Source organism: Schistocerca gregaria, chromosome 1 (assembly GCF_023897955.1).
Source record: "Schistocerca gregaria isolate iqSchGreg1 chromosome 1, iqSchGreg1.2, whole genome shotgun sequence".
NCBI lineage: Eukaryota > Metazoa > Arthropoda > Insecta > Orthoptera > Acrididae > Schistocerca > Schistocerca gregaria.
This window is the reverse complement of record NC_064920.1, coordinates 664,847,917-664,861,691: the sequence shown is the minus strand read 5'-3', so window position 1 is coordinate 664,861,691 and position 13,775 is coordinate 664,847,917. Positions and strand designations below refer to the sequence as shown.

Genomic DNA, 13,775 nt, shown 5'->3' with positions numbered 1-13,775 from the left:
CACCTCACGATTTTTGTGATTCTCTAACTTGGAGTTTCTGTATCCACACCTGCTTGACGTGTTGCGTACGGAGAAACGTGGGCTGTCCGTATCACAGGTCATTAACTTTTTGTGGGGACTCCCTTGTCGATTTTAGCGGTCTTAAAGACCTCCCGACGTAGAAAACATTGCCATAATGTATCCGCGACGGAGCTCCTAGCTACGCAATGAAATTGATCCCTCACGTATTCTGGAGAACTGTGGAATCGCCCAGCTGAAAGAATGACCGCCATGTACAACTGTCCAGAGAGGACTACTCTGCTGCATCGACGACTTTGCCGCAGAAGAAGAGGTGGCCCTGGCTATAACCAGCCGATTTCCTGTTCCCTGTCAGTCACCTGCCAGAGTAGCTAGCATCTTTACTTCAAACTGTCCAGTGATATTCCACAATGTGACGTCGGTTGGTACCCGATAATCTGAATTAGGCGGTATGACTATCCCCACCCGTTTAGCCACTTTGTAGAGGACGGCTGCAAAGACGCTCGGCGTTGTAGTTTTAGTGCTTTGTAATGGAGCGACTTAATACCCGATTCAATTTAATGCAAACTGATTAACCGCGGCAGCCTGTGCAATTAAAAAAAACGTCTAGTTTCTGCCTGCCACACGCATTTAGCTCTCAGAATTATTTATCATTTAGCCCTGGACTAAGAGGAAACAGTTGCGACCAAAAGATGGTTGGCATCTACTCGTAGTGGCAGCTTTAGTGTCAGCGCATGTCTACCTATCCGGCTACCCACCTAACCCGAGACTGCGCTCATGAAAATGCAATGGCGTCCGGGACTCGCCAATCGACCTCTGGGAATCGATGTAGGCAAGAATAGCCGACGGGCCGAAATCACAACAAGCGGTCGACGCTAATGGTGTGTCCCGAAAGGCAGCCGTGGTCTCCCCGTCAGCTTCTGGAGGGGTAGAAGGCAGCAGAAGCGACGGAACCGAGCGGCGCATAGCAGGGCGGGATAAACGCCACGATTTTCCGCGCCGCTGGCGCAACTAACGCAGAAGTCGCTCGTCAGCCGAATTGAATCCCCACTCTGCCTCAGCAGATTATCCGGCAGAATAGCGGCTCATGTTCTATTGTGTTGCGCGCAGTATTGCATTGTGTATTGCACGGAGAGTGGTGGGGGTAAGGGGTGGCGCTGAGATGCAGTCGCGACGTCGGCGACGGGATTTGCTTGGAATAACATTAAGGAGCTGTGCGGCTCTCAGAGCTCTGAGACGCTACATTATCCGGGAAAGGAAACGGGCGCGGCAGAATATACAGAAAGCGCGGCTACAACAAAAAACGAGATACCAACGTAGCCTTCATTTTGTGAACCAACCAGGGAAAGGTGGGTATCACAAGCGGTCTTTCGTGGTCGTTGCCGTTGCAGCTGAAATCTCCTTAGGCTGTTCAGTTATTTAGCTTCCATGTATCCTTACACACAAGGCGTTTCGACCCTTTGCGATCTTATTCAGGATATTTTAGTGTACCCAGCTGCCGGCTGGAGTGGCCGAGTGGTTCTAGGCGCTTCAGTCCGGGACCACGCTACCACTACGGTCGCAGGTTCGAATCCTGCCTCGGGCATGGATGTGTGTGGTGTCCTTAGGTTAGTCTGGTTTAAGTAGTTCTAAGTTCTAGGGGATTGATGACCTCAGAATGTTAAGTCCCATAGTGCTTAGAGCCATTTGAACCATTTTGTTTCACGGAGAGATGTTAAAAGCACTCGAAAAAATTTGTTACGGGAGCTGCAAGTCGAAGGCGTAAAGCGGTATGAAAATTACTTGCGAATGCACAAAAGTACATTTCAATATGTGCTCAAGGATGTGGCTCCCCATAGTACGAAGCTGAACACTCGTCTCAGAAATATTGTATCTGAAACGCTAAGATTTCTTGCAGCAGGAGAGAGTTGCTCCGCTTTAGAGTGTAACACTCGAATTCCGCATTGCACACTAACGAAAGTAACACCAGAAACCTGTGAAGCTATTTATAAAGCGCTGAAGGAGGACTATCTGAAGGCGAATAACAGTTTACTACATAATATATCCATTAAAAAATATTTTTATTTCTACAAAAGTACTATGTTTTTTATGCGCTGCAGTCCGGAACCGCGGGACTGCTACAGTCGCAGGTTCGAATCCTGCCTCGGGCATGGATGTGTGTGATGACCTTAGGTTAGTTAGGTTTAAGTAGTTCTAAGTGCTAGGGGACTGATGACCTAAGGTGTTAAGTCCCATAGTGCTCAGAGCCATTTGAACCATTTTTGAACTATGTTTTCTCCTTTATATCCTCAGGGGCACATCCTCGCCATAGTTAATGGCTAATGATCTCCGAAACTTTTTTATAGCTCTCGCTTCTTGGCCGGCCGCTGTAGCCGACTGGTTCTAGGCGCTTCAGTCAGGAACCACGCTGCTGCTACTGTCGCAGGTTGGATGTGTGTGATGTCCTTAGGTTAGTTAGGTTAACGTAGTTTTAAGTCTAGGGGACTGATGACCTCAGATGTTAAGTCCCATGGTGCTTAGAGCCATCTGAATCAAATCTCTCTTCCTGTTATTAAATTTTTGCCTTTGAATGATGCAAGTTGTCAGTGCTTCATCTGCCTCGCACATTTCTATCAGTTTCGTTGTAGATACTGCGTACCTTGTAAATTTCGAAGTCATGTTGATAAACACTGACCCAAACCCCAGTCGAGAAGATACAGGTTCTGGCTCCAATAGCTCCATCCGATACACGGTCGATAGCAAGCGCGAAATCTGAAAGCAACGAAGTCAACACTGATGACTGACACCCACTTAAACGGAATGAACCTGTTGCTCGACGTCTTCGTATCAGGGAAATGTTACTCTAAAGTACCTCCCCAATCAGTGAAGTCAAAGTTGGAAGAGATGCCTCAGAGATGGCAGGAAAGAGCAAAAATGGTTCAAATGGCTCTGAACACTGTGGGACTTAATATATGAGGTCATCAGTTAACTAGAACTTAGAAGTACTTAAACGTAATTAACCTAAGGACATCACATACATCAATGCCCGATGCAGGATTTGAACCTGAGACCGTAGCTGTCGCTCGGTTCCAGACTGAAGGGCATAGAACCGCTCGGTCGCAACGAGCGGCGGGAAAGAGCTGAAAGTGATTGTATAACCCCAAAAGAGGAGCTACCCTCAGGAAACAGCCAGTGGCAAAAATGGAGATCACCTAGTCGTCTTCTTGTGGGCATCGGCGAGTTAGAATGAGACCTCTGCGATAATCACGATGTGTCCCATGCATGTGGTGTTGAACAGCGAATGACCGATTTCCTTTAACTTTAAAGCCCTGTTTAGGTCATACCCTCAGCCATCGTGACGCAACAGGATCTGGTATCAGAAGGCCCAAAAGCAGTACGCCTTGCTGAGGCACTACGCTTCATCTAAAAGGTTGTCATCGACACGCTGATAAGAACAGTGTAAGGTCAAATGTTTGTCATGGTGACAGAAATGTCCGACAGTCTATAGGAAATGGGCAGGACCAGTTCGTGAAAATAGGCATTGCGCAGTAGCTAAAGTGTCATAACACTTATTGTCGTAGCTGTGGGAGCGTCACTCCTGCTGCATGCTCTCTTGTGGCGAGAGAGAGAGAGAGAGAGAGAGAGAGAGAGAGAGAGAGAGTGAGAGACGGGAAGCAGAACGCAGAACAGCTGGCTGTTTGTCTTTGCGTCCCGCGTGACGCGCTGCTCGCCAAATCGCATTACGCGCCAGAGGCGGGCCAAGCGCCCCGCAAACTTGGCCCCGGCAGCTGGCGCGGAGGCAGACATTAAGCGTCTTCCGCTTCCTTATTATTTTTGTTGATTAAACTGTAATCCCGCCGGGGAGCAGAGGAAAGCCTGCGATTATCGCTCAGCTGCTCGCCGCTCGCCGAAATTAAACTCTTTGTGGCGAGACCTGTCTTAAACTGCTCTAGACTCTCCAAATAACTTGTGTCCTGTTCTCGTTCACGGCATTTACCACACGCGATGGAACACTTGAGAGTAGCTCAATGAATTAATTACCAATTCATTTCGTAAAACTAAAGTAGGAATGTTAGACTTTATTGTCCCGCAAGCGATGAGGTCGCTAGGAAGCCGGGACAAATTCCGTCAGAGCAGGTTGTCGGAATGAAATGTCTGTCACCATTGCCTGATGTACTTGAGGTAATCAGTAGTAGTTGGGAGAATTCAGCCATTTCAACTATTTCTTTAATGCTTCGTATTCAAATGCTTCAAATGGCTCTGAGCACTATGGAAATTAACTACTGTAGTCATCAGTCCCCTAGAACTTAGAACTACTTATACCTAACTAACCTAAGGACATCACACACATCCATGCCCGAGGCAGGATTCGAACTTGAGACCGTAGCGGTCGCGCGGTTCCAGACTGAAGCGCCTAGAACCGCTCGGCCACACAGAGCAGCACAGGATTCTAACGGGTTGGCGTAGCTCATACGAAAGTGTAACATAAATACTCGGGCAACATACAAGAGAACTAAACTTCCTGGCAGATTTCAGTTTGCCGGCCTTTGCCTATCGTGGACAAGTATCCTACCAAATGAGCTATCAAAGCGCAGCTCGCGTCTCGCCCTCGCGGCTTTACTTCCGATAGTAACTCATCTCTATATTCACAGAAGTTCTCCTGCACTCCTGACGAAAGAGAACCCTTAGAAGAAACACAACGTATTTCTCGCGAAATGCTGTTCGGTGAATTTAGATAACGCTTCCTCAAAGAATATTGCGTGATTATTATTCTGGCAGCATCTCAACCTCTCGTAGGCACCAAGAGAATACATCAAATGTGATTAGAGCGCGTACATAGTTAAACATACATTGTTTCTCTCATTCAGTATGCGAATGGATCAGGAAAGAAAATCGATAACACTGGTAAACGCTTCTCCACTTTTCAGTGGCTTATGAACTATACAGGGTGGTCCATTGATCGTGACCGGGCCAAATAACTCACGAAATAAGCGCCAAACGAAAAAAACTACAAAGAACGGAACTTGTCTAGCTTGAAGGAGGAAACCAGATGGGGCTATGGTTGGACCGCTAGATGGTTCTGCCATAGGTCAAACGAATATCAACTGCGTTTTCCTAAATAGGAACCCCCATTTTTATTACATATTCGTGTAGTACGTAAAGATATATGAATGTTTTACTTGGACCACTTTTTTCGCTTTGTGATAGATGGCGCTGTAATAGTCACAAACATATGGCTCACAATTTTAGACGAACAGTTGGTTAACAGGGTCGTTTTTTTTAATTTAAAATACAGAACGTAGGTACGTTTGAACACTTTATTTCGGTTGTTCAAATGTGATACATGTACCTTCGTGAACTTATCATTTCTGAGAACGCATGCTGTTGCAGTGTGATTACCTGTAAATACCACATTAATGCAATAAATGCTCAAAATGATGTCCGTCAACCTCAATGCATTTGGCAATACGCGTAACGACATTCCTCTCAACAGCGAGAAGCTCGCCTTCCGTAATGTTCGCACATGCATTGACAATGTTCTGACGCGTGTTGTCAGGCGTTGTCGGTGTATCACGATAGTAAATATCTTTCAACTTTCACGACAGAAAGACATCCGGGAATGTCAGATCCGGTGAACGTGCGGGCCATGATATGGTGCTTCGAAGACCAATCCACCTGTCATAAAATATGCTATTCAATACCGCTTCAACCGCATGCGAGCTATGTGCCGGACATCCATCATGTTGGAAGTACATCGCCATTCTGTCATGCAGTGAAACATCTTGTAGTAACATCGGTAGAACATTACGTAGGAAATCAGCGAACGCTGCATCATTTAGATTGCCATCGATAAAATGGGGGCCAATTATCCTTCCTCCCATAATGCCGCATCATACATTAACCCGCCAAGGTCGCTGATGTTCCACTTGTCGCAGCCATCGTGGATTTTCCGTTGCCCAATAGTGCATATTATGCCGCCTTACGTTACCGCTGTTGGTGAATGACGCTTTGTCGCTAAATAGAACGCGTGCAAAAGATCTGTCATCGTCCCGTTATTTCTCTTGTGCCCAGTGGCAGAACTGTACATGACGTTCAAAGTCGTCGCAATGCAATTCCTGGTGCATAGAAATATGGTACGGGTGCAATCGATGTTGATGTAGAATTCTCAACACCGACGTCTTTGAGATTCCCGATTCTCGCGCAATTTGTCTGCTACTAATGTGAGGATTAGCCGCGACCAGCTAAAACACGTGCTTGGGCATAATCATTTGTTGCAGATCGTGGTTGGCGTTTCACATGTGGCTGAACACCTCCTGTTTCCTTAAATAACATAACTATCCGGTGAACGGTCCGGACACTTGGATGATGTCGTCCAACCTACCGAGCAGCATACATAGCACACGCCCGTTGGGCATTCTGATCACAGTAGCCATACATCAACACCATATCGACCTTTTCCGCAATTGGTAAACGGTCCATTTTAACACGGGTATGTATCACTAAGCAAATACCGTCCGCACTGGCGGAATGTTACGTGACACCACGTACTTACACGTTTGTGACTATTACAGCGCCATCTATCACAAAGCGAAAAAAGTGGTCCAACTAAAACATTCATATTTATTTACGTACTATACAAATATGTAATAAAAAGTGGGGATTCCTACATAAAAAAACGCAGTTGATATCCGTTTGACCTACGGCAGCGCCATCTAGCTGGCCAACCATAGTGCCATCTGGCTTCCCCCTTCAAGCTAGACGTGTTTCGTTCTTTGTAGTTTTTTCCTTTGATGCTTATTTCATGAGATATTTGGCACGGTCACTATCAATGAACTACCCTGTATACGAGACGCAGCTGTGAGCATAAATGGTCTTGGTACCCCCTGCGTATTTGCAGCTACTGAGAGAATCATGAGCTGCTTGTCGACAACCACATGATGAGAACATTGTCTACAGAAATGGATTATTGTCTTACATGCAGTACAGTTAAAGTGGCTGAATGATTCCAATTATTAATAATGAAGTGGAACAACTGCTACATCGCATCGACAAATGGATAACATAAAACTACTTCAGGGAAGCCACGGAAAACTTCAGTGAGTTTAATCGCCCTGTTCCTAAATTTCAATACTCTATCTAATCACTACGCCTTATTGCAAGGTAAGATATCCAGTACTATTTTTATAAATTTTCATTAGCTACCCCAAAGAGTAAAACAAGCCGTTTCCAGACAAAAAATCAGGCGAGGTGATAGTGGACGCAAGGGATCTCTGAGAATATTTAGGAGAGCACTTCCAGTTCCGGCGTTTGCCTCACAAACGAGGGAATTATTGAATGAAGGAGATATTTGTTTCGGAAAAAGACGGCGTATTTTTACATCTATTTCTGCAGGCATACTTTGAAAACCCCTTCGAAGGGGATAGTATCTCAATTTAGTGTTTATAACCGCTACAGACGCTTATGGAGCGCGAGACTGTCTAAATGCATCTGTGCATGCTGAAATTAGTCTAAATGGTTCATAGGGCTCTGAGCACTATCTGATGTCAACAGTCCCCTAGAACTTAGAACTACTTAAACCTAACTAACATAAGGACATCACACACATCCATGTCCGAGGCAAGATTCGAACCTGCGACCGTAGCGGTCGCGCGGTTCCAGACTGTAGCGCCTAGAAGCGATCAGCCACAACGGCCGGCGAAATTAGTCTCATCTTGTCCTCACGGGCCCTATGGTAGCGGTACATAGGTGACCGAAGAATAGATTCTTCAGCTAACAGTATTTCTTGGAACATTGTACGTAGGCTTTCGAGGGATAATTTGCATCTGTGTTCAAGAGTCTACCAATGTAGGGTTTCAGTATTTCCATAACGCTTTCTCGTCACTCATATAAACCTGTGACCATTCGTACCGCACTTCTTTGTAAACTTTTAACATATCTCTTCAGTCCTATTTTGTATGCATCCACAAACTTATGCAACATTCTAATATGGGACCTACAAATGATTTTTAGGCAATCTCTTTCGCAGACTTTGCGTTTTCTAACAACCTCTGCCAATAAACCGACGTCTGCCACTTGCCTTACCTGCGACAGAGGCTGCGTGAGCGTTCCATTTCGTATCCATACAATCTGGTACATCCATGTACTTGTATAAGTTCATTCTAATTATGAATCTTTGATATTGTAGTCACGATATTCTACTTTTTTCGTTTTTTTATGTGGACGATTTTGTATTGCTGAACATTTAAAGCAAGTTGCCGTGCTTGATACTTTCGACCTCTGGTTGAAAATTCGTCCATCTTTTGTTCAGACAGAATATCTTAAATGCTTTATCTGCTGAAAGTCTGATGTTGCTATTAATATTGTCTGCCAGGCCATTAATATACATCCTGAACAACAAGGGTCCCAACACACTGCCTAGGTTGCACCAAAAGGAACCTTTGCTACGCTGATTCCATACAGTTGGCCGGCACGTATGCACCACTTCACCGACATGACTTACTTAAGCGTTGTAGGTCAGATGATGTTCTGGTATCACTTCTACGTATGCAGCACTTCACAGTGACCAGTGTGCTCTTTTAAGACGGTGACTAATTTTTAGAATGGTGAGCCTACGTTTTCTGTGTCTGTGCAGGAAAGTAAATGACTCGCATACTGTCTTAGACTGAAATGTGTGTTGAGGGTAGTGAATGGCAGCAGGTAACAGAGGTAATGAGTAGCAGAATGAGGAGAGGAGAGGTGAGGAGGGGCGTGAGCTGAGTGTTCGTGGTGTGTGTGCGCAGGTGCGGTGCGGCATGGTGACGGTGAGCGACGGGAAGAGCCGCCCGTCGCCGATGCGGCTGCACCTGTCCATGGAGCTGCTGCGGCTGCAGCGCGAAGAGCCGGCCCGCAACAACCCCCGCACCGCCCAGCTCTCGCCCACGCCGCTCGACTCCAGGGTGAGTGCTGAAACAGTCTTCCAGCTGGCGCGCAACTGCACTCCAAGATCTGTACTAAAGGCTGAGGATTCCATCAGCAGGAATACCCACAGTGTTGTGACAATACCGTGTGATTTAGTTTCCCCTACCATTGTGTTTTATGCAACCCGCAACACCTTGAAATATCAAGCGCAAGACTCCTCGTATTGTTTCGCTTGTTACCCGCAAACTATTAGTTCTATAGAAAAATGTACAAGATCTTTTTGTAGGAAATTTAATGTGCTTAAATGTTGTCCAACACAACGTCTTCGCTAGAGGCAGTAGTTTTCGAATTATTCAAGAAAGACATACAAAACTCACCTTCAAATGCGTTTTCCTTAACTCGAAAACTGTGGCCAACATCGAAAACTATCCCAGTACGAAATTTAACTGCATTAAATTTAGTAAGGTCCAGTCCTTTTTTCTGTAGGATTAATAGTGTTGTAGAGAGTGAGAGGATATGAATATCTCGCGCGTGGTTTTTGAAGGCGTTGTGGGTTGCATATAACCCATCGGTAGGGGCAGCTGAATCATCATGTATAGGACAGTGACATCCTATATAGGTCACTGTCATCCTAACGATAAAGTCTCTATCCAGACTGAAAAAGTCTCACTGTTGCAACGGAAAATTTGTGGTAAGATCTTATGGGACCAAACTGCTGAGGTCATCGGTCCCTAAGCTGACACACTGCTTAATATAATTTAAACTACCTTACGCTACAATTAGATTTTCACTCTGCAGCGGAGGGTGCGCTGATGCGAAACTTCCTGGCAGATTAAAACTGTGTGCCGGACCGAGACTCGAACTCGGGACCTTTGCGTTTCGCGTGCAAGTGCTCCACCATCTGAGCTATCCAGCACAACTCACGCCCCGTCCTCACAGCTTTAATTCTGCCACTACCTCGTCTCCTACATTCCAAACTTTATAGAAGCTCTTCTGCGAACCTTGCAAAACTAGCACTCTTACGCTAACTACAACACTCAAACACCAAGCCTGAGAAAGGACTCGAACCTCCAACAAGAACAGCAAATACCACCACAATTTATTGATATGACTTCGCAAAATGATACTGGTGGAAGAATTTACTAAAAGACTCAACACGACAATTTAATGACATCAGCATTAAGTAACACGGCGAAATTTGACCACCATTGCCAACATAATTTGCTCTAGTGATTTACAAAACTCGATGCTGGAAGAAATTAATAGAATAAGTATAAAGTTAAACAACAGCTAGCAGCAAGATACACAGTTCTGACTTAAGATAAGCAATTGTTCGCAAAGTGTAATAGAATAATGAGCAAGACATCGAAAGCAAAAAAGATTTGGTATTACAACTTTAGGAAGCAACTGTTGGCAGAATTTAATAAAATGATCAATAAGTAAAACAGCAACTGCCAACAACTTAAGGAAAGGAACTATTCGCAGAATTTAATAAGCTGATCAGTGAGCAAAACAGCAACTGCTAATAAGATTTACTAATACCACATACGAAAAGCAACTCTCGGCAGAATTAAAAAGGATACATGAACAAATAGTTAAACAGCAATTGCCAACCAGTGAAACTTATATTAAAAAAAAAAGAAGCGGCCCGTCACGAATTCCTCTCCTGTGCCAATCTCGTCATCTCAGGGTAGGAGTTGCAACCTACGTCCTCAGTCATTTGCTGGATGTATTCCAATCTCTGTCTTTCACTACAGTTTTTGCCCTCTACAGCTCCCCTACTACCATGGAAGTCATTCCCTCATGTCTTAACGGATATCCTATGATCCTGCCCTTCTCCTTATCAGTGTCTTCCACATATTCCTTTCCTCTCAGATTCTGCGCAGAAAATCATTCGTTACTTTATCTATACACCTAATTTTCAACAGTCGTCTCTAACATCACATCTCAAATGCTTCGATTCTCTTCTGATCCGGTTTTCACACAGTCCATTTTTCACTATCATACAATGCTGTACTCCAGACGTACATTCTCACAAATTTCTTCCTCAAATTAAGGCCTATGTTTGATACTAGTAGATTCTCTTGGCCAGAAATGTCCTTTTTGTCATTGCTTGTCCGCGTTTGATGTCCTCCTTACTCCTTCCGTCATTACTTATTTTACTGCTGAGGCAGCAGAAAACCTTAACTTCATCTGCCTCGTGACCATCACTCCTGCTGTTAAGTTACTCGCTATTCTCATTTCTGCTGCTTCTCATGACTTTCGTCTTTCTTCGATTTACTCTCAATCCATATTCTGCACCCATTAGATTATTCATTCCATTCAACAGATCGTGTAATCCCCTTCACTTTCACTGAGGGTAGCAATATCATCAGCGGATCGTATCATTGACACCCTTTCACCTTGAATTGTAATTCCACTCCTGAATCTTTCTGTTACTTCTATCATTGTTTGTTCGATGTACAGATTGAAAAGTAGGCGAGAAAGACTGCACCCCTGTCTTACGCCCTTTCTAATCCGGGCACTTCTTTCTTGGTCGTCCACTCTTATTTTTCCCTCTTGGCTCTCGGACATATTGCATAGTACCTGTCTCTCCCTATGGCTTACCCCTACTTTTCTTATAATTTCGATTTTACATTGTCGAATACCTTTCTGAAATTCCACGCCCGACTCGTAGAACGTTATTCTTTCGTCGGTTCTTCATGCTTTTTCTCATGGTCACCTCCCCCTTGGCAGTCCCCTCCCGGAGATTGGATTGGGTGACTCTTCCGAAATCTTTTGCCAATAGAGATCATCATGACACTTTTTCAGTTACAGAACACATGTCCTGTGGATACACGTTGTACGTCTTTAATACAGTGGTTTCCATTGTCATCCGCATCCTCATGTCGTTGATCATTGCTGGTTCCTCCGCCTTTAGGGTCAGTTTCCCACCCCTAGGACGAGAGAGTGCCCTGAACCTCTGTCCGCTCGTTCGCCCTGTTTGACAACGCCGTTGGCAGAGTGAGGGTGACTTCTTATGCAGGTAGTACTCCTATTTAGTACAAAATAAAAACAATAATTATGCGGAAATCTTCGGCCGCCAATGCTGACAATCAAAATTTAAGCGGTTGCGGTTTTTTATGTTTTATTTATTTATATATTTTTTTACATGATTACAGTGAGGAAACGTGTACAGACGGGATTTCAAGTAACAGTATTAGAACAACAAAAGTGGCATTCAAAGAGTAAACAAAAGATAAAAATGTAAATCACTAATGCAATTCCAGCTAAAAAGTTCTTCAATAAACGTAACTGGTTCCACTTGGTGCTTCGCCATTGTTATCTGATATCTCCAACAGCGCTTTTGAAGGGTAGCTGCAACGGAGGAGGCATTCTGCTACGCTAGTGCCTTAAGGAAAACAGCAGTCCTTGCAGTAGCGTGTCTCTTCCTTCTCTCATCGCTGACAAGGCAGAACGTTCAGCCGTAAGTGCGATGCGGCACAGAACATTAACTGCAGCTTGGCACTCCCCAGCTTAGTGGGAATTAACGAAAACGCTGCGTAAATAATTTGCGAAGAGCGTACGTTATCTCGGTGTGCGTTCGAGGGCATTGTGAGCATTTTGTAGGAACCACTAGTAATCAAGCTGCTCTTTCTCTCTGTCGCTAAAGATGTAGGCGACGGTAATTCCTTTGAACCATGTAAGCGCATGATGTTTTGCGGCGGGATAGTAAGATTCATCTGGACAGAGTAGGGTCTGAGGGTCAAGCATATCAGACGTGACCCGGAGGTAACAAACCAAAACCTTCTTTGTTAGTCGCCAAACTCCGGACGACGATGCTCATGTAAAACGATGTTTATCGGTATCCACGAGGTGACAATCTGGGCAATAAGGTGAGTCTGCTGTCGTGTGGCATATTTTTTGTTGGCGATACCTCTTCGAATGCACAGTGGATGACAGAAAGTTCTGGTGTATCGTTTTCCACACTCTTGGCCAGTAATCGTAGGGTACTTGTTTGCCACCAAGTTATGGGGAACAGGTTGGTATAAAAATCTTTCGCCTTTGGTGGACGTGTGACGGGGATGTTCGAATTGACATAGCTGCAATCAAGCATGAAGGTCGACACATGGGAGAGATGTGGTGCGACGAACTCAACCAACATCGGCGGGGCGTGAGAGACTGGCATCAGAACCTGTAGTAAACGACCCGTGAGAGAGGTATGATGAATTATCCATCGTTTCCTCATGTTGCTCATGTAAAGGGCAGCTGCTCTCTCTCTGACGTTGAAGAACCCCAGCCCCCCTTTGTGCACTGGGAGGGTAAGAGTGTCGTGTCGTACGTTAAATATATGACCTGCGAAAACGTAGTAACTGAAGGCCGCCTGAAGCCGGTGACCTATCTGCAGAGGTAGTGGGAGGACTTGTGCCACACGGTTGTGTTTTAATGCCACGTAGATGTTCAAGTATTCAGCACGTTGTAGCTGATTCAAGTCCCGGAGCAGGTTCTGACGCACCGTTGCGCGTATGATCTGTAGTAACCGTCGGTTGTTTGCTGCAGCTGTTTTACGTACATCCTTCGTGAAAGTGATTCCCAAATATCACAGATCAGAAACTGGTGGGAGGAGAGCGAGGACTTCCGGTCCGAGACCAAGCCCAATATCCAACGCCGCCGATTTGTTGATGTTCAGAAGACTGCCTGCGGCCTGTCCGTATCACACGATCCAGGTTAGTAGGCATTGAACTTCGTCATTGGAACGAACCAGCAGAGCAGGTCGTCAGCGTATGCATTACAGCGAAAAGTGACGTCCCGCAGCGTGATGCCAGATAGGCGGTGGTTAAGGCCCCCTAGGAGTGGCTCGAGTGCGATGGCACAAAGGTAGGTAGAAAGGGGACAGCCCT

The 13,775-nt window shown here is 45.2% G+C and overlaps 1 protein-coding gene across 1 annotated transcript in view; it reads left to right on the top strand.

Annotated features, from left to right (window-relative positions):
* LOC126362173 (gamma-1-syntrophin) overlaps positions 1–13,775 on the top strand; it is an 809,668-nt gene that overhangs the window by 454,101 nt on the left and 341,792 nt on the right. Inside the window, exon 2 of the mRNA XM_050007857.1 lies at positions 8,778–8,933. Within this exon, the coding sequence (XP_049863814.1) occupies positions 8,778–8,933 (156 nt within the window). The remainder of the gene's footprint in view (positions 1–8,777; positions 8,934–13,775) is intronic.